Source organism: Callorhinchus milii, unplaced genomic scaffold (assembly GCF_018977255.1).
Source record: "Callorhinchus milii isolate IMCB2004 unplaced genomic scaffold, IMCB_Cmil_1.0 Scaffold15, whole genome shotgun sequence".
NCBI classification, from domain to species: domain Eukaryota; kingdom Metazoa; phylum Chordata; class Chondrichthyes; order Chimaeriformes; family Callorhinchidae; genus Callorhinchus; species Callorhinchus milii.
This window is the reverse complement of record NW_024704756.1, coordinates 15,952,483-15,977,695: the sequence shown is the minus strand read 5'-3', so window position 1 is coordinate 15,977,695 and position 25,213 is coordinate 15,952,483. Positions and strand designations below refer to the sequence as shown.

General features: G+C 38.8%; 1 protein-coding gene across 3 annotated transcripts in view; it reads left to right on the top strand.

Annotated features, from left to right (window-relative positions):
* Positions 1-25,213, top strand: part of atrx (ATRX chromatin remodeler) — a 65,523-nt gene that overhangs the window by 6,917 nt on the left and 33,393 nt on the right. For 2 of the 3 annotated variants that reach the window (XM_042340738.1, XM_042340740.1), the window contains exons 4-19: positions 17-63; positions 2,364-2,488; positions 3,038-3,175; positions 5,075-5,184; positions 5,501-5,568; positions 5,887-9,311; positions 9,404-9,479; positions 12,453-12,580; positions 14,201-14,392; positions 14,694-14,823; positions 15,684-15,777; positions 15,930-16,133; positions 18,397-18,538; positions 19,417-19,526; positions 20,256-20,402; positions 22,581-22,758. In XM_042340738.1, coding sequence (XP_042196672.1) covers positions 17-63; positions 2,364-2,488; positions 3,038-3,175; positions 5,075-5,184; positions 5,501-5,568; positions 5,887-9,311; positions 9,404-9,479; positions 12,453-12,580; positions 14,201-14,392; positions 14,694-14,823; positions 15,684-15,777; positions 15,930-16,133; positions 18,397-18,538; positions 19,417-19,526; positions 20,256-20,402; positions 22,581-22,758 — 5,314 coding nt within the window. The remainder of the gene's footprint in view (positions 1-16; positions 64-2,363; positions 2,489-3,037; positions 3,176-5,074; positions 5,185-5,500; positions 5,569-5,886; positions 9,312-9,403; positions 9,480-12,452; positions 12,581-14,200; positions 14,393-14,693; positions 14,824-15,683; positions 15,778-15,929; positions 16,134-18,396; positions 18,539-19,416; positions 19,527-20,255; positions 20,403-22,580; positions 22,759-25,213) is intronic. The other variant, XM_042340739.1, reaches the window with a different exon arrangement.

Below are 25,213 nucleotides of genomic sequence, written 5' to 3'. Positions count from 1 at the left end.
TCCTTTTTGTTCAAAGGCCTCCAGTCAAAAATCGAAGTCTTTGGGATCATCCCGCTCAAGAAGGTTAGTATGTTAAGCATATAGTGTCTGTGAACAGCACAGAGTAGAGCTAAGCCAATTTGATTGCATCCATTTGCAAGCTCACCTGTCTTTGTTGCTGTGGGGTAGTGCTTGACACAAATCTGGTGCCTCAACATAGGAAGGACAGGTAGAACTGGAGAAACGGTTTCTGCTGAAGTATTTGGAGTAGATAGTTTTCTGCAGTTTTGTGACATGGCAAGATTGAAGAGAGCTGGGGCGAAGCTGGATACTTATTTCAAAAGTTCTTGTGTATATTATGTACGTTTATTCTCATTATTTTTACTCCCGCTAGTTTGTAATGGATGTTAAATCAAATAATTCCAACAGAGAAAGTATAAAAATATTTCCTCTGGGTTGCTGCCTGTTTACTTACCAACATCTCTGCTACATCACGTTATGTTCCTCTTCAATGCACCATATAATCTAAGCATATTACTTTTCTGCTGTTTTGGCAGTGAAGTGAAATTTCCAGGAGGGAGAAATGAAAATTTAAATAGTACCATGTTAGTGTTCAGACTGTTGGGTCAGGTTTTTGGACAATTGCAGGTTTTAAAATTAGTATAAACAGTAGGAAGGTCTTCCAGCTGACTGGGATTTTCCAGTCTGCGAGAAATAATCTGAAAATATGTGGAAAATATTTTCTGCAAGATGAAAGAATGGATGCCACTTGCTCTTTATCCTACCTACTTTCCTTTTCCCACTTGAATAATATTGACATGTTTAGCCTTTTCAATGGGTCTCAAATAAAGGTTCTCTTTGGAATTTGATGGCTTTGGGGAGGGGTTGATCACTGGTGTGGCTTTTGAGCTGTCCATGGGTGGTGGATTGTTTACTGCATTAACTGCATCTTCTTTAATTCATTAATACTGAGTTTATTCCAAAAAAATGTTTATCTACAATGGAGCTCAATCCTTTCACAGAAGGATGAGCCTTATACCTACAACTACGTATTACTTGCCACGTATTAATTTTTCTAAGACCCAATACTAAAATTGATTTGAAGTAAAGCTATGTCCTAAGCCATTTCAGTCATTTAATTCCTACTCCTTTCTAGCAGTGGTGCCTTGTACCAATATTACAGTTAGCTGAAAATTTTATTTGAATCCTGGTTCCAATCAAGCGTACATTTTGGAAGTAAACTAACAGCAGCGAATCAAGAATTACAGGACTTAATTATAGTCAGCATTTTGTTTTGCTTAATGTTTTCCTTTAACTGATCCAATGTTTGTCAAAGTTATTCCTTCACTGTCATGCTCTAAAAATACTTCAGGATTTCCAAGGTTACAGTATGTGGTTCTATAAAGGAAATGGAAAGCTTTGTTTTTTTCACAAAAAGTAAATAACTAATGAAAACCTTAAATTGGAGGTTGTATGGTTTCCCTCTGTCTTCCTTGTGCACGGTCTGGCATTCAGCTACTAAGCTTCAAGTTCTTCCAGGTTTTGCTTTCTGTTATTGAAGCCTAAGGATGCTAGGTGGCATTGCACCCTGAAGAGAAAAGTGTACAATCAGCAAATTTTCTCCAGGACATCTCTTTATTGAATGCTCCAGATACATGCAGAAGAATGTTCTTTGAGGATCAAGGACCGCTATTCATTATCGTAGGAGAACTTCAGTGCTGGGATACTTTGGCAGCTAATGCGCATCAAGCAGTCTGGTATCTCAAGAGTACAGATCAGGAGTAGTGATGTATTTGACACAAGCTTTATCTCCTCTGCTACACCATTGTACATTTTTTCTTTGTGAGACTGTCCATTTAACAGTAGTTGAACTGGGTTGTAGTTGCTTTAACTCCTTTCTGGTAGTTTGATAACCTAGTGTCGTGCAGCCCTTTTCTACCTCTTTATTTTATTTTGAGAAGTTCAAAATTAAGATTATCTTTTGGGCAACCTGAAACATGTATTTTTGTTTCTCAGCAACTTGAAAGGAAGGACAAATATTGCCATTATTTTCTATCATTACAAGCACTTTGAACTCCAGCCCTGTTTTTGGGAGAATATTTAGTCACAATTACTTGGGAATAATTCCCATCTCCTAAAGCACAGAATGAATGCCTTGGAGTTTTAAAATGTTTTGGGAATCCATAGCTTTTTAGTATCAAAACTAATTCCACTACTGGTCATCTAATTTGGTTAGCTTTGTAGGAAAATGCCATCGCTGAATAAAACACGTAATGCAGAAAGCCTAGCATGGTACTATCGTAATAAATGTATTGAAAGCGGAGATGGAAAGAATTACAAACTTTTAAACCGTCTATATAGTTTGATTTTTGTTTTAATTGTAGGAAACCCTCAGTTGTCACGAAACACGTGTCGGAGGATGAGATCTCGAATGAGAATACTTCAGATTGTGAAAATTCAAAGACTAAAGATACAGAAGATGATTTAGATGTGACTAGTTTGCCAAAAGGTAGATGACAAAGAGCTTTCTTTTTTATGCCTTCTTAAAGGTCGCAATTCATTCTTTCCTTCCATGCTCTGAAAAGAGGGACTTGTGGTAGTTCCAGTTGTAATTATGTGTCAGAATCATGGAAAATAACTTCTAAGGATGAGTTCATAGATCTTCATTCAAATACTTCACATTACTTTTTGGGTTATTAACAAAAATATGGGGAAAGCATATTAAAGCATCAATCTGCTCTGTGGTGGAGTGCTGGAATGTGAGCCCTCATTAATAATTTATCTTTCATTGTTGAGGTTTTGGGCTCAGAAGAGTCACTTGGGTGCCAGGTAGTTTTTCACAGGTGGGGAAGGTCGAGGGGAGAAGGTCGGCTCTGCCTTTCCACAAGTTTTCTCACAACATTCTGCTCATGGCTCAATTCAAGTGGAGCTGATAGGGGTTACTGTGAGGAAATCTGCTGAGGCATTGCAACTTTCCATTTCTTAAAAAAAAAGTAGCATTCTTTTTCTTTTGCCACCTTAAAGATTTGTTTAAATCTTTTTAATGTCTTAATTTTAGGCACAGTAGTTGTACAGCCAGAACCGGTATGGAATGAAGACAAAGATAACTTTCGAGGACCTGAATTTAGAAGCAGAAGTTCAAAGAACAAAATGGAGACCTCGAAGAAGCGTGGAGGTAGGGAAAGTGCACTGCAAGGTTCGAATGTTATTTTTTTCCACAGAATGCTCATTTGCTATTTGTTAATTTTGATTTTTCAAATTTTTTATTTGAGTCCTTGTAGCAAAAGAGATTTGACACAGGCTTGACACAATTTCCTGGGCTGATTTTCTGGTACACAATGAAAGTTGTTTCACAAAGCTTGTGTGCACTGAACCCTCCATATTCCAACTTCAACTTGGAAGTGGTCAAACCTTTTCGGAAAAAAAATACCAAGTAGACTTGGGAGGTAGTCTGTGCCCAACTCTCATTCATTACAAGAAGAACGGTCTTGGGAGTTCTAGTTACACACCACCAACAGGCTTGAATGCTGTGCATTTTTCTTTACCTTAGTTTATTACCAGGGGTATGTCTGCAACAAATTAGCCATAAGCGACTACAAAGTTCAATGGTATCCTTGTAGAACATCAACTTGGCACAACAAAGCGTACTTCTTTTGAATTGACGAAATGCAAAGCCCACCACGATGAGGTTCACTAACTAAATACAAAATATATTGTAGACTGGCATTGGTGCTAAACAAACTTTAATCTTGGGGTTTTACACTGCAAGCATGCAGAATAGTCCATTCCTGGTGCCCTTGGAAGAAGAAACATCTAGCTGTACAAATTGACTGCAAGTTATGGTGATTTACCTCTGACAGGTGGTGTTGCCCAGAAAGCTCGAAAGGTCACTGAGATTTTATTTTACAGGAATCAGGACAAAGGAGCAGCTGAGCCCGATCCTGTCCTCGCCCGACGTCCACCCACATGCACATTCCAGCAGGGTCTCTGGATAGTGATCAGGAAAAGGAAGCTGATCTTTCCCTTCCCTAACCCAGGGGCGCTAAGGCCAATTATAATGCCCCAACTGTTGCCCCAATTAAGTTCAGCTATGGTGCGAAACTGAAACCACCTTTAAGTGCTCTTTACCCACTATACGAGCAAGAAACCTGTGGTGCTGAAATTTTGTTACAGTTTCGTCATTCCAAAGAAAGCGTCTTTGTTATGCACAGTGTTGATTTTCTACATAAATGACATTGGCCTTTCTAAAGGCAACTGTTTTTCTCATGGGAGAGAAAATCTATTAAGGTGAGCAAATTGAGTTGTAGAATACATCTCCTTATGCTATTCCTTTTTGCTGCTCAGATCACAAGGAAAATTGAAGTTCGTTCTACCTATGGTGGAAAGGAAGAGCTTTTCTCTGATATTTTTCCCCTCTGCCAGGCTATTATGCAGAGTAAATTGCATGTTTTCCTGAAGCATTTATTGTTTTCATTACAGTTAGTAGCAGCAATCATTTGAAATCCATTGATGTCCAGGCCGAGTGTTGCATTATAAAACGTGAACTCCAGTATTATTTGCCATATTTGTGTTATCTTGTTGTACATGAAGGCAAAATGAATGATATGTTAAATTTCCTGATATCCTTTCAGTATAATTCAGTTTCCACATACCTAGTTTCTTTCTCCCTGCTCTTTGTTCTTTTCTGACTTAATGCAGTTTAAAGCTTTCCAATGTCTAATGTGATTCCTGTCTCAGGTGAAGGCTGGAGGAGGAACAAAATAAGCATGGTAGAATCTTCCTGACTCGTGTTACTTATTAGTCTCAAATTAATTTACAGAAAGAAGAATGTTTTGGATGCAAAATTGGTTGTTGCAATGACTTGGCTTCTTGCATTGCTTGTAATCCAGATTGCACTGAAAAGAAATTGGCCTAAACTGACCGTTTTCAGAGCCTTGGGACGTCCTCCTGACGTGAAAGGCACTATACAGATGTAATCTTGTTGTTGTTCCTTATTCCAATCCTTGCACCAAACTGATTTTTCTTTAAAATGTGCAGTTTAATACTATGTTCTTACACGATCACTAATTATTGATTTTTTTACTTATCGGAAAAGATGAAAACCTGCATGGAATAGTCAGCTGTACAGCTTGCGGGCAGCAGGTGAACCATTTTCAAAAGGATTCAGTTCAGAGACATCATGCACTCAAAGTTCTCATCTGTAAGGTAAGAGGCATTGTGCTTCGTGACTAGTTGGCTGTGTAAATTAGTTACTGTCGGGAGGAGGGGGGAAACTGTCCTTCCTCTTGGATTGTTATTTTGTGTAGACACGACCCAGTATGAATAAGCAAATGATGAGAGGTCAATTAACTGACAAAAGCGAGTGTCTTCGGCATACTCTGCAAGCGGTTTAGTTCTATTATAAGCTCGATAATGGCTTCCTTTTAATGGCTTAAGTTTGCTGGCACCATTGAGGACATTTCATTCATGACTTGGGTAGTAGTGCAGGGCTGAGGTGTGAAAGTTTTCTTTTGTTTTACAGAACTGCCATAAATATTACCTGAGTGACGACATAAGCCAAGATTCAGATGGTATGGATGAACAATGCAGGTGGGTGTCTCAATCCCTAGGCCTCCTCGGTTTACTTGTGCTAACTTAACTAGATGCTGCTTTCTTAAACTGGATTTATGCTGGCCCCTAAGATCTCAGCCTTCGAGGCTCTGATAGAAGTACAATTATGAGTACAAGAACTAATCACAATGACTGCATTCCTGGGAAATAAACTTTGTTTGTTTCGCCCACAAAATACACAGCCAATTCACTTTACAGTATATTTTGTGAAGTGCTTTGAGCCACCTCGAAGACGTGATAAGGTGCTATATCAAATGCAAGGATTATTATTATTCATATTTGTTTTTTGTCTTACAGGTGGTGTGCTGAAGGTGGAAATTTGATTTGTTGTGATTTTTGCCACAATGCATTCTGCAAAAGCTGCATCTTGCGGAACCTAGGCAGGAAGGAGCTGTCCAATATAATGGATGAAAACAAAAAGTGGTACTGCTATGTGTGCAATCCAGAGCCTTTATTGGATTTGGTTACAGCTTGTGATAGTGTGTTTGAGTGTCTTGATCAATTGTGGCAGCAAAACAAAAAGAAGAAAGATCTTGATAAACTGAAACCAGACGGTGATAAATGTAAATCTCCGGGACCGCATGATAGTGACAAGTCTGCAGATCTTGAATATAAAAATTCTCGGAAAGGAGATTCCACATCAAATTGCAATGGACAGAAAAAAAATTTGGGTTCATTAAAAAACACCTTGTCGGGATCTGGAGCAATTACATACTCGTACAAGGCGCTGAAAGTGCCGAAAGAAATTCTGAAGAAGGCCCGTAAGCTGATTGATACTTCTGCCAACTTGAATGTCAGTTTTGTTAACTTTTTAAAGCAACAGGAGTTAAATGAGACTGAGACTAGCACGAAGATGAGACAGCTAAAGGCTTTCAAGTCTGTGCTTGGTGATTTAAAGAAAGTCCATCTGGCGCTAGAGGAAGCTGTGGATGTTGAGATTCAGGACTTTGAATTGCAACAGAATAAGAAACCGGAGCAGTCGTTGCGAGAGAGTATTAAAAAAACTGAAATCGAGAATTCTAATAACAGTAGTGATGAATCTCCTGAAGACGGAGTTCCAGAGAACTCAATGGAACCTGCATCTGATCAGATGGATGCTGTTTCAGCTAATGAAGGGCAACAGAAAGTGTTGTCCGAGCAGGTTGATAAGTTATTGGACTCAAAAATGCTGGAAGAGGCAGATGCAGAGGATTTGCAGGAAATTTCAGCAGAGCATGAATCTGATCAGATGGATGTGTCCACTGTTTCTGAAACACCAGGGAAAACTGAAGACCAACAGAAAAGATCGCCTAAGCAGTTTGATAAATTAAAGCTGGATTCAAAACTGATTGCTGCAAATTCGGACAGTCCATTAGATCAGCTGTTGGACAACAGGGAAGAAACTGATGCTGTTTGTGAAATTTCACCTCTGGGACTAGATTCTGAAATGACAGAAGCAGTATTACTTAATACTTTAGATGTAGCCATGGACATGGGTTCAGTTTCTTCGTTGACTGAAGGCTTGTTTGAAGCAAGTGACTCTTTGCTACCAGATCTCGATGCAGCCGATAATTCTGCAAGCAACAGCACTGTACCCGATGCTACATCAGCTAAGGTACCTGTTGAAAGTCCAAATCATTCTGGAAGATCTTCAGAAATTGATTCTGATTCCAGTTTAAGAACCCATCCTAAGATAAACCATAAGCTTTTTATAAAATTAACTCCGATTTCCCCTAAAACCTGCAAGAAAGTGTTAGGGAAGAAAACCTCTGCCACCAAGAGTAAATGGAGTGGTGCTAAAAGAGATACAAGAATTGGAGATGACAAAAATGGTAAGACAGGGGTTGGAGATGGCAACGTTAGTGATAATGCAAAAGTTGGAGGTGCAAGGGATGTGGATGGCAGCAATGCCAGTGATGAAGGAGTGGGTGATGGCAGTGATGCAGAAGTCGGAGATAGCAGTGTGGCTGGGGGTGGCAGTATTAGTGATGTGGAGCTTGGAGACGGCAGTGTTGGTGGTGTTGGAGAGGACGGTATAGGCGGTGGTGGCGTTAACATTGGAGAGGACAGTGTTGCGGGCGAGGCCAGTGGTGAGGGCAGCTATGCTGGCGAGGGTGAGGGCAGTGTTGAGGGTGAGGGCAGTGCAGCTGCCGAGGGCAGTGCTGAGGGTGAGGGCAGTGTCGCTGGAGATGGCAGTGTCGCTGGACTTGGCAGTGTCGCTGGAGATGGCAGTGTCGCTGGAGATGGCAGTGTCGCTGGAGATGGCAGTGTCGCTGGAGATGGCAGTGTCGCTGGAGATGGCAGTGTCGCTGGAGATGGCAGTGTCGCTGGAGATGGCAGTGAGGTTGGCGAGGGCAGTGTTGAGGGCGAGGGCAGTGCCATTGCCGAGGGTAAAGGCAGTGTTCAGGGTGAAGGCAGCGTGGTTGGTGATGGCAGTGTTGTCGGTAGTCTGGTCAGTGACGGAGAGGTTGCTGATGCCAGTACTGATGGTGATACAGGAGTTGGAGATGGAGAAGCTGAAGATGGCAGTACTGATAGGGATGCAGCAGTTGGTGACGTTAGTAACGGGAGTGATGCAGGAGTTGGCAGTGATGGGGACAAGGAGGATGGTGATGCAGCTAGCAATTGTGACGGGAGCGGAGAGGCTGATAATGTTGAGGATGGCTTGACGAAAGAAACACGAAAAGGTAGAACTCAAAAGGGCAAAGTGAAAATCTCCAAAAAGAAAAAAAAATCGAGCAAAGAACGAGTAACTGGAGAAGAAGATCCTGAAAATGACGCTGGAAATGATGCTTCAGTTCTATCCGAGAAGGCTGATGTTAGAAGGTCACCTCGAATAAAAACTACACCTCTAAGGCGTCAAGGTGGTGCAGGAATTGTAAGTTCTAGATATGAAGAAGACACTGACCACAGTAACCATGCTGGTGTTGGTAAAAAGTCTAGGAAAGTGACAAGGCAATCTAAGGACAAAGAAAAAGTGGACACTTCAGGGAAAGCGAGGACCAAACGAACCAGGGAATCCAGTAAAAATGCAAAATCTGAAATGGAAGGATCTGATTCTGATAAAACGGGCAAGATGTATAAACCCGCTGAGGAAACTACCACCGACTCTGATGAGGTCCCGGAAGTATTGAAAAAGGCCGGAGTGAAGAGCGAAAGTTCATCCGATGATGAAGATTCGGCCCAGAAAACAATTAGAAAAACCAGCCTGTTTGGCCTGAGAAAACGACTGCAACAGGCAAGTAGCAACGAGACGCAGAAACGCAAGCGGAAGACCTCATCTTCGAGCTCGGATATTAGTGGGAAGGAGAGGAAAAGAACCAGCAAAAGGATCAGTGTCGCGAGCAAAAAAAGGCAGCGTTGCTCGGACTCTTCCAATTACGACTCTGAGCTGGAGAAAGAGATCAAGAACTTGAGCAAAGTCAGTGCAGCGAAGAAATCCTCCTCAAAGAAAGGCAAAAAACGGGTGGCGGAAGAGGATGCAGATAGTTCATCCAAGGATGAAGAGAAAGTGAAAAAGAAAAAGTCTCACAAAGAAAAGATGGCCATATCGAAGCGCAAGAAAATAGCTGCGAAAAAGGAACAGAGCTCTTCATCGCCGCCATCTTCGTCAGGCGGAGACGAGGAAGCTGATGAGGACAATCAAGATTTGGCTGGAGATGAAAGCAATGATGAACAAAAGATCCAGCCCATCACAGAGAACGTCATGATTGCCTCAGGATCAAAGTTTTGCCAGTCTTCAGGTGGGTGTGTTTGTATTCTAGGAGAAAATTGCGGCCTAAGAAAAGGCTAAATTTGTAGACTAATAACTGGAATTTAATTTTTTTCTTTACAGGGGATGAAGTGGAGGGCCAATCTCAAAATGTCACTCATTGTGCCAGTGATGAATATGATGATGATCCTGAGAATAGGTAATAATTGCCACAGTCTGGTCTTTAATAATGATAATAATACTTGCATTTGATATAGCGCCTTATCACATCTTTAAGACGTCTCAAAGCACTTCACAGAATATACTGTAAAGTGAATTGACTATACATTTGGTGGGCAAAACAAAGTGCAAAGTAAACCTTACAAAGTAAACTCCCATTCATAGCTTGTATTTTGCACTTTTTACAGAGACATACTCATTTGGTGCTAATATTGAACCATTTTAAGCTTTAATGTACTTGATCTTATGTATTTAAGTGGTTGCAAACATTTTTTTGAATCTTTGCAATTTATGCAATAAACAAATTTTCATTGAAACTTAGTTCTATTTGAAAGTTGATATGGAATTTTAACTATGTCAAGTGCTCGTCTCTAAATTTAGTCAGTCATAGTGTGCAGTCCTCCCCATAGTTTCACTGCATTGATTCTTCTTTTGTTTTCTGCCTGGGATCTAAATAAATATGCTACATAAAGACAACACTTCTAGGCTCAAGCTGGGGTGTGCTTAAAGAATGATGGTAGATACCTATTCCTATAACTGTTTGACTGGAAGTAATTGCTAGTGGGAGACTGCTTCACCATGCTTCATTTTGTTCATAGAATTGGGAGTTGAGATGGCAGCACCCCTCCTAGTTTGTGACCTTTATTTTCTTCAGTCTTCATTTTCTTTCAGATTCTATCTCACTGTGGCAATTTCCTCTGTATTTGATTTTCATGGATTTATTTTCACTATCTGGATAATTGCCAAATCTATCTTGAACCTGAAGGGTTGTTTTCTGGAACCTTCTTTCTCTTGTCAGTACTCCTTCATAGTACAAAATGCATTTTCAGCAATACAAACAAAACTAATCCCCAATATTAGAGATGAGTTATTAAGAACAACTGGATATGTTCTTATGTGTTAGGGCTTGTCATCTTTAAAAAGGAACACCTCAGAGGGAACATTTTAAATCAACTATATTGCACATCTGAGGAAACTCAGTCATGCTTGAACATCTGCCTGCAATCTGATATACTATCCAATTGTTTATATGGTAAATATGAGGCCTAAGTGGTGAGTGGTGACAGATTACTCACCTGATAGGGAATTACAGTTGAGTCTGATTCCATCAGCTGATATTGGAATTTAGGAATATACAGGACCAGAAAAGAGTCTTGTTACAGTTGTGCTCGTCAGTCAAGCTACAGGAATTGTTCTTCAGATCATTTTCCGCTTATAAATAATGGGCAGTATTCTATTGTATGTGGAGCATGGCCTACAGTTAAATGGTAAAGACCATACATAACATTCTGGATTATTTATGGTCTTTTTGTTTTTTCAAAAACTGAATATACAGGAAAGGTGAGCATTTTCATAACAGCTTAAATGTTTTTTTTTTGCAAAAGTCTTCAAGGACTAGTTGCGACTGCTACCTAAGCTGGCTGAGCAGCTTTCTCTTTTCCTCCCACCACCTCCTATGTAGAGCACTTTCGTGTTGTATTTACTTTCTGTTACGCCATTTGCCTTGTCACATAATTTTAATTCTTTTAAGAGGAATGGGCTTGATATGCCTGTAGCTTGATCCACCAAGATGTTGTGCTGGTGCCATAGAAATTGCCCCCCCCCACACACACACACAAACACACTCCCTCTTTTTTATATTATATATAGTATATAAAAAATCTGGCATTTGTCTACTGTAAATCTACTTGCATCTGTGTTCCATGATTTTTTTGATCATTAAATTGTTGGAACCAAAATTCACTGGATTTTCTTTATATAACTCACGCAGCAAACTCACAGAGCGCAGGCTGCCAATAATCCTGGTGTTCCCACAATGCACTGCCGGAGGAAGAGCAATCTTTTCCAAATTACTGCACGTTTTTCATTTCCTCGCAACCGATGTAAAAAAAATTATACTTGCAAGCGATTTACTGAAATGATAGTTACTTTTTTTCTTCTCTTCCCTCCCCCCCCCCAAAAAAAAATTGCAGAACACTTCTTAACATCCCACCAAATCGCATCCCTCTGAAACAGCCACCCCACCATCGCGGCATCAAGCTGCTTTTTAAATGAGTCCTTGTGTCCCGGCCTCAACCGCCTTTCCTGGCAACCTGTTCTGGTTGTTGATTACCTTCTGCGTAACAAAACACATCCTGAAATTGTCCTTTAGTACTCTAAACCTTTTAATGTCCTCTCGTTCTGCCGAATTGATACATCCTAAAACAATGCTCTGAATTTACTTTTTCAATCCTATTTAAAATTTTGTAAACCTCTTTCATTCGTCTTCTCCCAAGACTGAAGAGCCCAGCCTGTCTTATCATTACTCACAGCTCATTTCCTTTTAACACTGTGGTTCATCCTCATTGCTCTCCTCTGCACCGCCGCTGGGGCCCTTTTGTTCCAGTGAGCAGGACTCTATGCAGTATTCAAGATATAGGCTAACCAGAGCACTATTCAGCATAAGTATTATGTCTGTGGAGTCTAAACTTGACTGATTGACCAGTGTACCCCAGCATCCTATTTGCCTTGTTTAAATGCTGCCTCACACTGTTTAGACATAGTGAGCAACGAGACAGCTAACACTCCCAGATCTTTTGGCTTCCCCCTTGACAAGTTCAGTCCCATCCGTGGAGTAATAATAATAATCCTTGCATTTGGTATAGAGCCTTATCACATCTTTGAGATGTCTCAAAGCGCTTCACAGAATATACTGTAATTTTAGAGTACTTGTATTTCTCTTAAATATCCTAACAGGAAATGCTTGCTCTCACGCACAACAAAATGATTTTCAAAAACTAGATGTGGTGCAGTTTTGGCATAGCAGTAAATTCATTGTATTCTGTACTTAGAAAAAGTTGAGGAAAGTATTATTTGTTCACAAAAAGGACAAAAACTACTTGTTAAAAATAGTTTTAACTATTCTAGTGATTGTTTGTATTAATATTCAAATTGGTTATTTTGTTTTTGACAGAATTGCCAAAAAGATGTTGTTAGCAGAAATAAGTGCAAATCTATCATCCGGTCAAGATGGTTCCTCCGACGAGGAATCTGAAGAAGAAAAGAAGAAGTCGGACAGAAAAAAAGAGGACAATGAAAATGGTGAGGGAAAGGCTACGAGTAAAATCCACAAACTAGAAAATGTTTTCAATTAGAGAAATGTAGATCCAGTGCATACCTTCAGTTAAGTTTATTAGACACGTGTATAATTAATTAATTTGCCTTTCACATTGCTCCAGCAAGTGCAGTGAGTTACAGTGAGAGTTGTGCGCCCTTTCTGCATTTGGTTAACAGAACCAGGATTGTATTTTGGTTAATTTTAAGTACTTTGGTTAATTTGCAAATGTTCCTCATTTGGCAGTGGGCTTCAGATTGAGTTTCGAGCAACAAAACACCACTAAATTATAATAGAGGCCTGTATGAAAGGAATCGAGAGAGATTTCCAAGAATTTCTCTTTCTCTCGCTCCCCCCACTGCAAAGTATGTCATTTGTAGAATCATCTGGGTTGGTGGCATATCGACTGGGATCCACCACAATTGAGATCTATCTCAATTGTTGCCTGATGTTCACAAATACAGTTCTTTCCAGCAGAGGTCACTCGATCGCAATCGAGCAGCGTCCCCGGCTGTGCTGATCCACTGAACCAGTGGGGGAGCTCTAGGATTGCGCATAGGCTAACTTGCTGACTTCCAATGAAGGATGATCTTCGTTGAGAGCTGCTCAAGATCAGTTTGTTGTAAATGAAGGATGAGGGTACAGAAAAAATGTAAAGGTATTTTGCTATCTTTGGCAAATTACTTAAAGCAAAGATAAATGTGGTTTGATAGATGTGTGCGTAATAATGCAATGCTGTCGTGTCTACTCAGAAAACTTTGTTTAAAAACTGTTAGTTAAAACCGATTACCTGGCACCAAATAGTTCATTTGTTCAAAAGTATGCCTTTTTTTTTTTCTTGGAGTCAGTGTTGGCCAGAAGTAAAGTATACTTTAATGCTTAAGAATTAAAGTGTTAGCTTTCCTCAACTCTGCAGCAAACGTTGACTTGTACTGGGCTAATGTTTCATCGGTGGCAGCAGCCCACCAACTTTTTACTGGTAGATTCTAGTAAACTTAATTCTTCATTTACTAATGATGTTCCAGTTTCTAATTTGTTGGAGGTATTCATCTGTTTTCCTAAGAACACGTGAACAAGCACTAGAGTTGATTTCAGTTGCTGACCATTAAAGCCCTGCAGTACTGTATTTTGATTGTTTGTGTGAATTTGGCTCTCCTAAACGATCAGTGTTGTGACATGAAACCCCTTTTCCACTTGTGTTGCTGCCAGGGAAGGTGTAGCACAGTCAGATACAGGACAAAACGTCTTGCTGTTGCTGTTGATAGTTTTTTCCTAACTTTGTGTGTCTGTTTTTATGCTGCAATTTTCTTGTGTGATTATTTGTTGAGGGGACAGTTTGGAACTGTTTGAACTGGGGTACTCAAAGCTAGAACAGAAGAGCCAGATGGTATCAGCGTTGGTTTAATTTCATCCTCTACAAAAGGAATATTAATTTTTTCAAATAATTAAGCACATCATTGGCTTGAGGTGCAAAATAGACATCTTACGAAGCAGTGACTATAGTTTCAGTTTTGTGGCAAGTCACCTCACACCCCTTAAAAATTTAATCCAAATAATTAACTGTGGTGATTGTTGTAATCAAAGTAAATATTTGTTTTTAAAACTAGATGAAGAAGACGAGGAAGCTGAGGCTGATTCTGATTCTGATTCGGACTTTGAAATGACCAAGAAACCACGCTACAGGCATCGATTACTGAGGCACAAGCTCACAATGAGCGACGGTGAATCTGGAAATGAAAAGAAGGGAACCAAAGCCAAAGAAGGAAACAAAGAAGGCACCCGAAAGACCAGGCGAAAAGGTACATGGCCTTTGTATTTGTACAGCTGACTGTTGAATTCAGGAGTAAAGTATGCAGAAAATTTAATTAATTTGATCTTTAGTCCAAAAATGTTAACTCTTATTGCTGTCTGATCAACTGAAACCGTGGAGAAAAAAACATGATAAATAGCTCACAAAGTATATCCATTTTATTATTTCTATCTTGATCACGTCATCAATTCTAACCCAGCATGTAGTGTTGCCTTTGTGTTTCAGTTGTACCTCCATTTTATAAATATGAATTCATTACCCACTCATTTCATTTTTCCTTATATTTTCAGATAGTAGCAATGAAGATACTACTGATCAGGAGAGTGATTCTGATTTCAAGGAAACTGGATCAAGTGAGGAGGAGGAGGAGGAGGAGGAGGAAAGTGAGTCTGATGGTAAACGAAAGCGGCCAAGAACCAGGTACATGAATGGGTCCTTTACCCAAATGCGCACATTGCATTTGCTTTGTGTAGTAATTGCGAATGTTTTGTTTGTGCTTGAAACTCATTACTGTATGTGGAAAACATCATTACTGAAATGTGTGGAAGTACAGAGCATTTTTGCTATTGTGCAGTGCTTTTTTTTGAGAAATCCTAGTTGAAGAACTTGTCTGTAGTGCAGGTCAACACAGGAAAAGGGATAGATGTATCAAAGTATGGTGGTTCCCGATGTCAAGCTTGAATCTTGAGGGTCTGTAAAAGGAAGGGAACACTGAGGAAGACTTGGAATTCCAGACTTGAGATCCTAGATGGGGATAAGTTAGTGAATCTGAGTGTTGATTTCAACACAGTAATTAACCCTGTGGGGAGAAGTAAATATACTCAGAACTGTATTTAAAACTCAGGAAGAACGAAGAAAGGAAGTTTAAAGGACCTAAAAGAATAGCTGTAGTCATGAAATTGAGAGTGGTAGGATAGACTAAGGATGAAATGAGGATCACCTTTACTTGAGCGTATCTGTTCAAAAACTACTTCTACCTAGGAGAGTGAGGGAGGTGCTGGAGAAACATCTCAGGAAGACGTTCAGGAAGAATTGCTGCCCCCAATTGGTTCACTCCCTATCCCAGAAGACCTGCTCCAGGTGTTTTTTAATGCCAAACTTGGGTTAAGAGGCATTTGGCTTAGTGCAGCAGGCCATCAGAATTGGAGAGAGCTGGCAAAGAAATTTCAAAGTAAGGAAGCTGTGGTTTGTTTAAGTAGGTTAATGAAGCAGATAGCCCAAGTGTGAACAGGCCTCATTTTGAGCTAACAGGCAATTGCCTAATTTACATTCATTTGTAGAGCTTCGAAGAAAGAGGCGGAGGAAAATCAGCGTAGCTATCTTCAGAAAAAGAAAAGGAGGCGAATTAAAGTCCAGGACTCCTCAAGTGACAAGGTACAGTCTCTGACAACATCAAAATTTCAATCAGTTGCAATCTGAATTGACTGAAAAATTAACCAATTTAATGTTTTATAAATATAACTGTTCAATTATGTTAAATTGTGTAAAATGAACGGGAGTTGATGAATTTGCTTTTGTTGGAACAGAGCAAATCTAATGAAAGTGGTGATGGAGGTGATGATGAAGATGACAATGATGACTCCAAATCTCCCGGAAAAGGTCGGAAGAAGATTCGGAAGATTCTGAAGAATGACAAGTTGAGAACCGAAACTAAGAATGCCTTGAAAGAAGAGGAAGACAGAAGGAAACGTATTGCTGATAGAGAAAAAGAAAGAGAAACGTTGAGAGAGGTAACATTGCTTTTGTTTTATTTCTTTAAAAAAAATTGGCTTGACATAATGTTGTAAGATTCTGTAAAAGGGGAGGGATTTTCATAATCATTGTTTTTGATAGAGCGCCTCAACAAGATCAGTTTTATCAGGGATTTTGTTGGCCCTGAACACTGAGAGAAACTCCTTCGCAGAATTAATTATAGAAAGATACCACATGTGATCATTGCATTTATGCAATGATAATGTAGATTGTGGCGAGTTACTTCACAATGGGCCATCTGCTTCCGATAATAAAGGCTTCTGAATGACTGTTAGAAATTTAAATATCCCTTTCCTGTGTAATGCTGAATTGTACTTTCAGATTTCAGTATTAACTTAAATCCCATCACCATTAATTGCAGAGAAGAGCAAGAGTGAACTTTGAGCAGCTCTCAACTCCCGAGTAGCAAAGTTGCATTGTTAGTTCTGTAATTAGTAGTAGATAGAGGATACTGCTGTCTGAGGTGCATTTTCTGAAGTCCTTGCCAATACTCTTACCCGATAAAAGGAACTCTTCAGCAAAAACGGATAATTCATTTGCAGATTTTGAAACACAGTAGTCATGAGATTCTTCTTGGGTTGGGAGAATCACATTGGTAACAAAAATATTAAATAGCTTTAACCCTTCCATTTTAAGGTCAAGGTTTCAGTTGAGCAGCTTGATTCTCACAAAAACAGTTTTATTACATACGAAAAGGATATACTTTGGATTGTCTGGTTATAATTGAGATTCTTGATACTTAGCCCCTTACTCAACAGGATGAGGTTTTAGTAAAAATCATCCTTGCTTTGTTTACCAAGTGATGATTGGATAATGTGCTAGGACTGACTAATGCGGCTTTTGTTTTGTAGCACTAGTACTTAAAACAGATAGGTATCAGCCGAATACTGATTTCCTTTCCTAGACATGCTTATAAAATTCTACCCAGGCATTTCAGCTTGTTTTTATATATCCAGATCAGTTTGTCTTTATCAAAAGTGTTTTGCTGGGAAATTTTAAATTCATGTTTCAAAACACCACGTTGAACCCACTTTATTCTTTACCTCTTATCTTAATCACAACTGTCCAGATCTTGAGAATTCTGAGCTTAGATTGCCCAGCCCAGCAGAAATGTCTTCAAATGGAAGCTTTTCTTTCAAGAGGCATTTCTTCCTCCAAAATGGATGGTAGGAACTGGGCTACTCAGAAGGCAAGAAGAAAAGGTGTTGACCTCTTAAATAAGAAAGAAATGTTGTAATGGTTATATTGAAGGAGCAAAAGTAGTGAAGTTAAATCGGAATGGGAGAGAAAAGTTTATTTCAGCATTGAGCTGAAAACGTTTTTAAAATTAAAGAAGCCAATCCAGAAGAGTCCTTTAGAGTGCTGGCAGTCGTATTGGGGCAGTTTTTAATTTTATTTTTCCCCACCTACCATTGACAATATGCGAGGTAGCCATACACCTAAATGAACATTGTGCAATAAGCTATCGTTTCATGGCTTTCTAATTTCTCCTCAGATCTCCCCATCTGCTATATTTTGATGTTTCAATCTTTGATTTTTTTTTATATATCAACTCTTGGGTTCCCGAGGGCTCTGTTCTCTCCTGCTTTGTTCTTTCCCAATCAATGATCTCATCAAACCTATTTCCAATCAACATTCATCAACTTCCTTCACATAACAAGCCTTGAGTATATCCAATCTTCATTCCTTTCAGTGTAATAGCTGAATAACTAAACTTTGATCTGCCCCATTCCCTTTGATGAGGCAATGGATTTTTTTTAAATTCTTCAAAAATTTAATTTCTTTGTCTCTTGCAACTCCATCCAACAGCTACCACCTTTTGGCTTCACTCTTAGTCTTCATTCATCTACTAATATTCTTGGCATCATTATTCTGATTGCTAAAGCTTCCTCCATGAAAGCAGGAAGCTTTATGCCAACCATTTATTTTCTCTCAAAAGAACTTTGCAAAGTCAAAGTGTGTCCAAGATTTCTATGCTGTTCCCATATATCGTGGGGTGGGGGAGCTCTTCTCGTCCCTTGAAACACTCTTGTGTAGATTGCAATTGTGTCTCGTTCTCTCTGGCAGCCTTGTCTGAATTGAATTGGAGGCTGTGTGCCCAACGACCTGAAGTTTCTCCTTTACTTGGTTTGACTTGACCATACGTATACAATATTCAGCTCATGCCTTATTCATTCACAGAAAATCCATCATCTATGATACTTAAATAAAACTTCAAATTTTATTATTTCACTTTGCTAGGTTGTTGTGGTAGGAGATACTTCCCCAGTGAAATGTCCAATCACCACTAAACTGGTTCTGGAAGAAGATAAGGAGACCAAAGAATGTGTGGTCCAGGTCCATAGAAATTTGGTGAGAAAACTGAAGCCCCATCAAGTTGATGGTAAGCATTGATGCATTCGTTAAGTTGTCTATCTTGGATATCCCTGAACCATAAACGCCCAAGGTGGCTTACACATATTGACAATTGGAGCAAAAATCCAACCAAATATATGTTCCTTTTTGGCTTAAGTAAGTGGAAGGATAAAGAAGAGAACAACTATTATTAAGCTGTTCCAGGGCAATGAACACAATTACAAGTAATCTTCATCACTCGATACTTAAATCGCACATTTATGTGCCTGCAATTAAATGGAAGTACTCCTTCATTTGTACTGGTTTCTATGCTGTAAACACAAACACTGGCATCAAAGTGAGTAACTGATCAGAACATAGAAAGTTTCAAACGCTTGCTGAAAGCAGGGGTATTCTCAATCTGCATTTTTCGCGTTGGTGCTATTGTTCTCTCACTGATACACTGACCTTTTTTTTCCCCAAAAAATAAATACCCCCAGAAAGGATTTCTAACCTCCATAAAATCGACCGTTCTCTACAGTCAGGGTTTTTATTTAGAATTGTTCTACTTTTAGCTGAACAATGGGAATGTAATGTATTGCTGTTTGGAATTCACTTGAAGCAGCCTGACCATATAAACTGTATAGTCTAAAGAGAATGCTAGTTCTTTAAGGATATCCTGCTTCTTTCAGTGACACTATTGTGGAGAAGTTGAAAATTGACTATTTCAGTAATATCCCGCAGCATTATTTCCATTACTATGCGCTTGTGGATTCTGTTTGTTACAGGTTATGAAACCTCATTAATTCCCATTATTATATATTTTTTAAAAATCTCATGCCAACAGCAAGCTACAGTGATGCTGTTTTCATTTGGGATTATGTACCCTAGTTTTGCTGAGTTTGAAATTGTGTTCCGTCTGTGCAGGTGTCCAATTCATGTGGGATTGCTGCTGTGAATCGGTGGAAAAATCGTTAAAAGAAGAAGGATCTGGGTGCATTTTGGCACATTGCATGGGTCTTGGCAAAACACTGCAGGTAAGTGTCTAGCCCAAGAAAGCTTAAACTTGGACAAAGGCGATATTATATGTCAACTTTCAACTTTTTTTTAAACTGCCTTTGAACTCCTCGTGACAGTAGAAAAGTCATAAGAATGATGATGCGAACCAACTTTTTAATTAAATCCTTGGGCATCCAGCTCTGAGTGTCTTAAGCAGAATTATCAAACAGTCTTGGTTTCATATAACACAAAAATCCCATCCATCTAACAAACTTGTTGCATTGAATTTTTAGCTTTGTTCTTTCTGGCAGTTGTAGGGCTTAATGTACTTGATTTGAACAATGCAGTGTATTTGATTACATAATTGCATTGTAATTATTGCCTGTTCAAATTCTTAAAACTAAAACTTATGATTTTAGCTTGCAATTGTCAGAGATAGTTACTAAATGAAATAATTAGAGTGAACATTAAACACACATTATTTTAACATGCAGCCAATTGTTCTTTTTTTTGCATTTGATGGGTGGTATTAGAAATTCTTTAGAGACTGACAATATTGAAAATTACTAGTGATTTATTTGCAGAAATAATGCTCCTGAATTATTGCCAGAATAATTTGGAAAGCAAATTGGAAGTGAAGCCAATCTTTTGTTCTAGTTTTTGTGTACAGTATTTAGAATAATTTCCTGACCAAAAATATACTTAGGATTAATCACTGAAATGTATTGACCGGTTCGGTTCTAATATAGGTTTCACTTTGGTTATAGGTGGTGACCTTCTTGCACACCATGTTGTTATCTGAGAAGCTAGACTTCACCAATGCTTTAATAGTTTGTCCACTGAACACAGTTCTGAATTGGGTGAATGAATTTTCAAAATGGCAGGAAGGATTGGACGACGATGAATCTCTGGAGGTATTGTAAACCTTTCCGGCCATTTGTGGTTTGGAGCTTTTGAGATTTCTTGTTTAGTGGTGTATAGATCAGAGATCAATTTGTGATAGGTAGTTATGTGCTCTGACACTTAAAATGTTTGACATCCTGTTAGGACAAGGATTAAGATTATGTTCTTGTTACTGATGATTTTTTGTAGCCTCCAGCAACAGCACTCTCAATGTGTCTGATCTTGTCCTGGGACTCATTATGCTCTTTAACCCTTTCCTGCCCCGTGCTTTATTTTAAGCCGTTTTCCCGGTTCCTGTGATGTGTGGTGAATGGAGTGGCACCTCTTAGTCACTGCTAGCATAAAATCAGTCAAAACTGAACCAAGTAGGTACAAATAATGATGTAAAGTTGAATTTGCTGGGCAACTGGTTATAAAAACTACAGAACACATGTGACTGTTGCAAATTGTATGTGGCCTCTTCAGGGAATCCTCTCCTGCTGTTTTCAGCTGTTCAGCGGGAGAGGGATGCAGTGTATTTTTTTTTTAAAAAAAAGCCCACGCCTCTGGTTTGAGCTCCTTGGCCGTTTTGTAAAATTATTGAGCCAAATTTACAGATTCCCTATAATTTGGTGCAGCTGTTTTAACAAAGTTCATTTTTTCTTCAAATTGTTAATTTTGGATGCTTTAACTTTTCACATTTCCTTTTATCTCAGAATTCTGAAAGGCTTTAGTACCTGATTATTAGGGTAGACAGGAAAAGCAATTTGACTGTACTGCAGGGAACTTCTGTTGGAGTAACCAGGCTACTTGTTAAATAGCTTAAAGTTACATTAAACAAAAAGCAGATGTGTAAATGTGCATCAGATTGTTGTGAGTAATGGACAGACAGAAATTCAATAAATTGAGTTGTTCTACCCCTACATTTAAGGACAAAGAGTGAAATATCCTTTTTTTTTTTTGCCTATGGGGATTTTTATGGGTTCTAGAATGTGTTGATGTGTGGAGGTATGAGAAGCAAAACCTTTCAGAACTATTAATTTGTGCAAAAGAGAAATAGTACTTTAATGGTATATTTCTGGGTTGTCAGGTTGCCGCGTATGTTGCTATGCCCCACAAACTTTGCTTCGATGCGTTGCACATGTTCACTGTGTAGAAGAAGTGCTTCCTTTCGTTTGACATCAGCTGTGCAGAGTGTTTATGCGCAGCACGTAGTGAGCAACATTTATGATGTTTCCTGCACAGAAAATGACATCAGTGACGATCTGATGACTCAGATGCCAGCCATTTTTAGTGCGGGAAGCTGGTCAGTTAGCAGCCATAGCTGGATGTACGGCAGCTTTGGTTAGCACGGGTCAACAAGTCACCGTAAGCGCAACTCTACCAGGGAGTTTTGTCATGAAGTTGCCCTCTATTCTCTCGCCACCTAATTTATCCCAAACTTCTATCATTAATTGTCTACTTATTTCATTGTTATGTTGCGACATTGCTGGCACAGCTACATGTGCATCTATAACAACATTCAATTTATCTCCCAGCAGTTTTATTTTAGTGTTTTGATATGTTTTTTTACATGATAGGTACCGTATAATATACAGTCAATTCATTTTACAGTATATGCAGTGAAGCACTTTGAGATGTCTTGAAGATGTGATAAGGCGCTATGTCAAATGCAAGAATTATTACTATATCATTTGTAAGTTTTTATTATTTGAAGAGTGAAGAAGAGTCCTACTGATTTAAAAAAAAATACTTTTCCCGGTACTAACATCTCTTCTCTTGAACACAACAAGCATTGTCAACAAAAGCGATGTGTGAAGCACCAATAATTCATGAGTATACTGACCTGACATATTGGTTTCATCACAAACCTAAATTGATGTGACTTTAGTGAATATTGTGAAAAGTCGTGTGTGATTTGCACTGTGAGCTGTTGTTAAGATTGAGCAGTACAGGGTGAAATCCCCGTGGAATGACTTGTTACCAAGGCTACAGTAAGCATGATCCTCCTGAGATGTAATTAAGTTGTTTTGTGCCATAAGTAGCTGCTGTCATTTACAAAGGATTGCTCTTTTAGGGATTTCATATTGTAATATAATAACCTATTAAGAATGCAAGTTCAGAGTAGATTTTTTTAAATTTCTTAACTCCGTACTGTGACTGGATGGTGGTAACGAAAAGATCATTGAGAGCTCCTGTTTCTTTTGAAGGTGAATGAATTGGCAACAGTTAAGCGTCCACAGGAGCGCTCCTACATGCTTGAGAGATGGGCAGAAGATGGGGGCATCATGATTCTCGGTTACGAAATGTACCGTAATCTTGTGCTGGGCAGGAATGTGAAAAGCAAGAAAATAAAAGAAATATTCCAGCGGACTTTAGCAAATCCTGGTAAGAATTTTTTGGTACATTCTGCACGCTTGTCTTAATTTACAAGAATGTGCAGCAACAGAAGAATTAGAATACAAAAGTTGAAAAGAAATTGTACATTATTTCACTCGTACCCATCCCTTTTGCTATTGTTTCCAAATAGCTACCTTACTCCTTTTCAATCTGCCTCCACCACCTCTGAGCGGCCTATTCCACACGTACACCATTTGGTGTAAAGTAATTACTTTTAGAATGTTTATTCACCTTACATTACTCTTGCATACTTGAATCTGTTGTTGTTGGTGGATGTAGGCATCCCATTACTTGTTCTGTGATGGGACAGTGCTTCCTGAATTATTTTTTAAAGCTTAGTGGAAAATGAGATCATTATTTGAAAAAAAAATGTTGAATTGTGCATTTACTTGAAATATAACCTCACTGTGCCAGTTATTGTACCGATTTAATGTTAATATATCATATAGTTAATATTTGGATCTGTGGACTAGTCTCTGACGAGTTGAGTGAGATGGTGGCTCAGTAGTACATTATGCATGTGGAAATGTACGCCTTGGGTAGGTACTGTGTGTAAGCCCTAAAATGAAATCTGGGCATAATTACTTTTTGTTGTATGTTTTTTGTAAGTGTATACTTAATGAGAAAACTTCCGTGGTGAGCAAAACCATTCCCTCTCTTGTTCCTATTCAGCAAATATTGCAGAATGCATGAGGAATGAATTGATACTAAGCAGATGTTCCCCTAATGTTCTCATTAACAAGGTGCCCATTAAATGACATGCTCTGTATTATGCCGCAATATCATTTTAGTTGAATCAAAAAGCATCTTGAGTAATTTAGGAAATGTTAACAAGGCAAAATAAAGTTCCGTGCCATGTTGTGCACTTTCTAATGTATTGAAATGTGACAATTGTGCTTTTCATTTTAGGCATGTCAGTTCATAAACGGGTATGAGTTCTCCTTAATTTGATGCTTGCGGCAGTATAGCAATGTGGAACAGGAAGCCAGATTTACACTGCCCATTCCACTTTGCTTTAATTCTTGTCGAGAGAGTGGGGGGCGGGTGGTTGGAGGAGGTGAGGAGATGAAAGCCTTAATTTTTCCCATTCTCTGCAAAGACAGAACACAAAATATTCTTCTTAAATATTTGGTCACATGATTGGTCCTTACCTGAAAATGTGTTAAGGGTTAAAACTCCACTGTACACCTGCAAACATCTTGATTGTCCAAGAGCTTTGGTGCATGTGTGTGTCTTTGCGTGTGTGCTCAGTATGATTTGCACTCAGCATAGCTTTACTCTGGTTAAAGGAGTGTAACTCTGGAGTGATTGACTCTGAGCCTCTGTTTATACAGCACGTGTATTAATTGTGTTTAACAGTCACTACCTGTGAATTGCTTTAACACGTTTCAGAATTAAAGGTGCTATATGAAATACAAGGATTATGATTAATACTACACAGTGGGGGCGTATTGTTGCCAGAATTGTGATTTGCCAGCAAGCCACAGTATAAACTCTGTGTTAAAGAGAATTTTATGTACGAATTCCGTGCATTCCTCTTTTGGGCAATTATTGTCCAATAATGTAATCCTTAGCAGAGCAAGTTTGAAGGCCTACAAAATGAATCTTAATTCTAATGCCATTACCCACAGTTTGCGCTATTCATATGGAAAATTTTCATTTGTGTAAGCTATGAATTTTTCATTAAGGTGTGTCTTGTAGGAATCTTCTGTGTATTACTTAACTGATATCCACTTTATATTCCTCACCCATCATCTTTTTCTTTAGAATTCTGCAGAATTATGAGCCCTTTTGAATATCTATTTGTATATGAGAACGGGTTCACTTTTAGATTAGCTCTCCACTTTACAGTGGTTTCTGTTTTACATTAAATATGGCTGGCTAAAATTGTATTTTAACTTGAAAATCTGTTTGAATGTACAGTAGAAATTTGCCACCATAAATTTAGGTTGAAGTTAGTTTATGAACCTTATTTTATGAATCTTAAAATTGTGCAAAATGTACCCAGCAGTTCTTTAATGTAAATTCCTGATATTTAACAGTAGCACACTGGGAATGGAACAAAGGAGTGTGGTAACTTTTTTATGGCTGGCTGCAGGAAAAAAAATTGCTTTGTGGCAATGGAGAAGTGTACATGTTTTTGTAAAACCATGGCATTCATTTCATGTTTTATATAATATGGGCAGCTTGCACTAGACAATATAAATGGCTCTATACTGCTATCGTGCTAGTATAAATTGGAAGGTGTATTAATCTGTCGAAAAAGCAAGTGCTGTAGTGGTTCAAGAGACCGAAGCTGCCTTAGATGTGAGTGGAAGTCCAATAGTAAGATTACTCTTGGCAGGCTATCCAAACCCACTGCCAATACATTATTTTTCCAGTTGTTCACTATAATAAAGCAGCTGGTTTTCAAAGTGTTCTGGCCTTTTGAGCAATTTGAGGT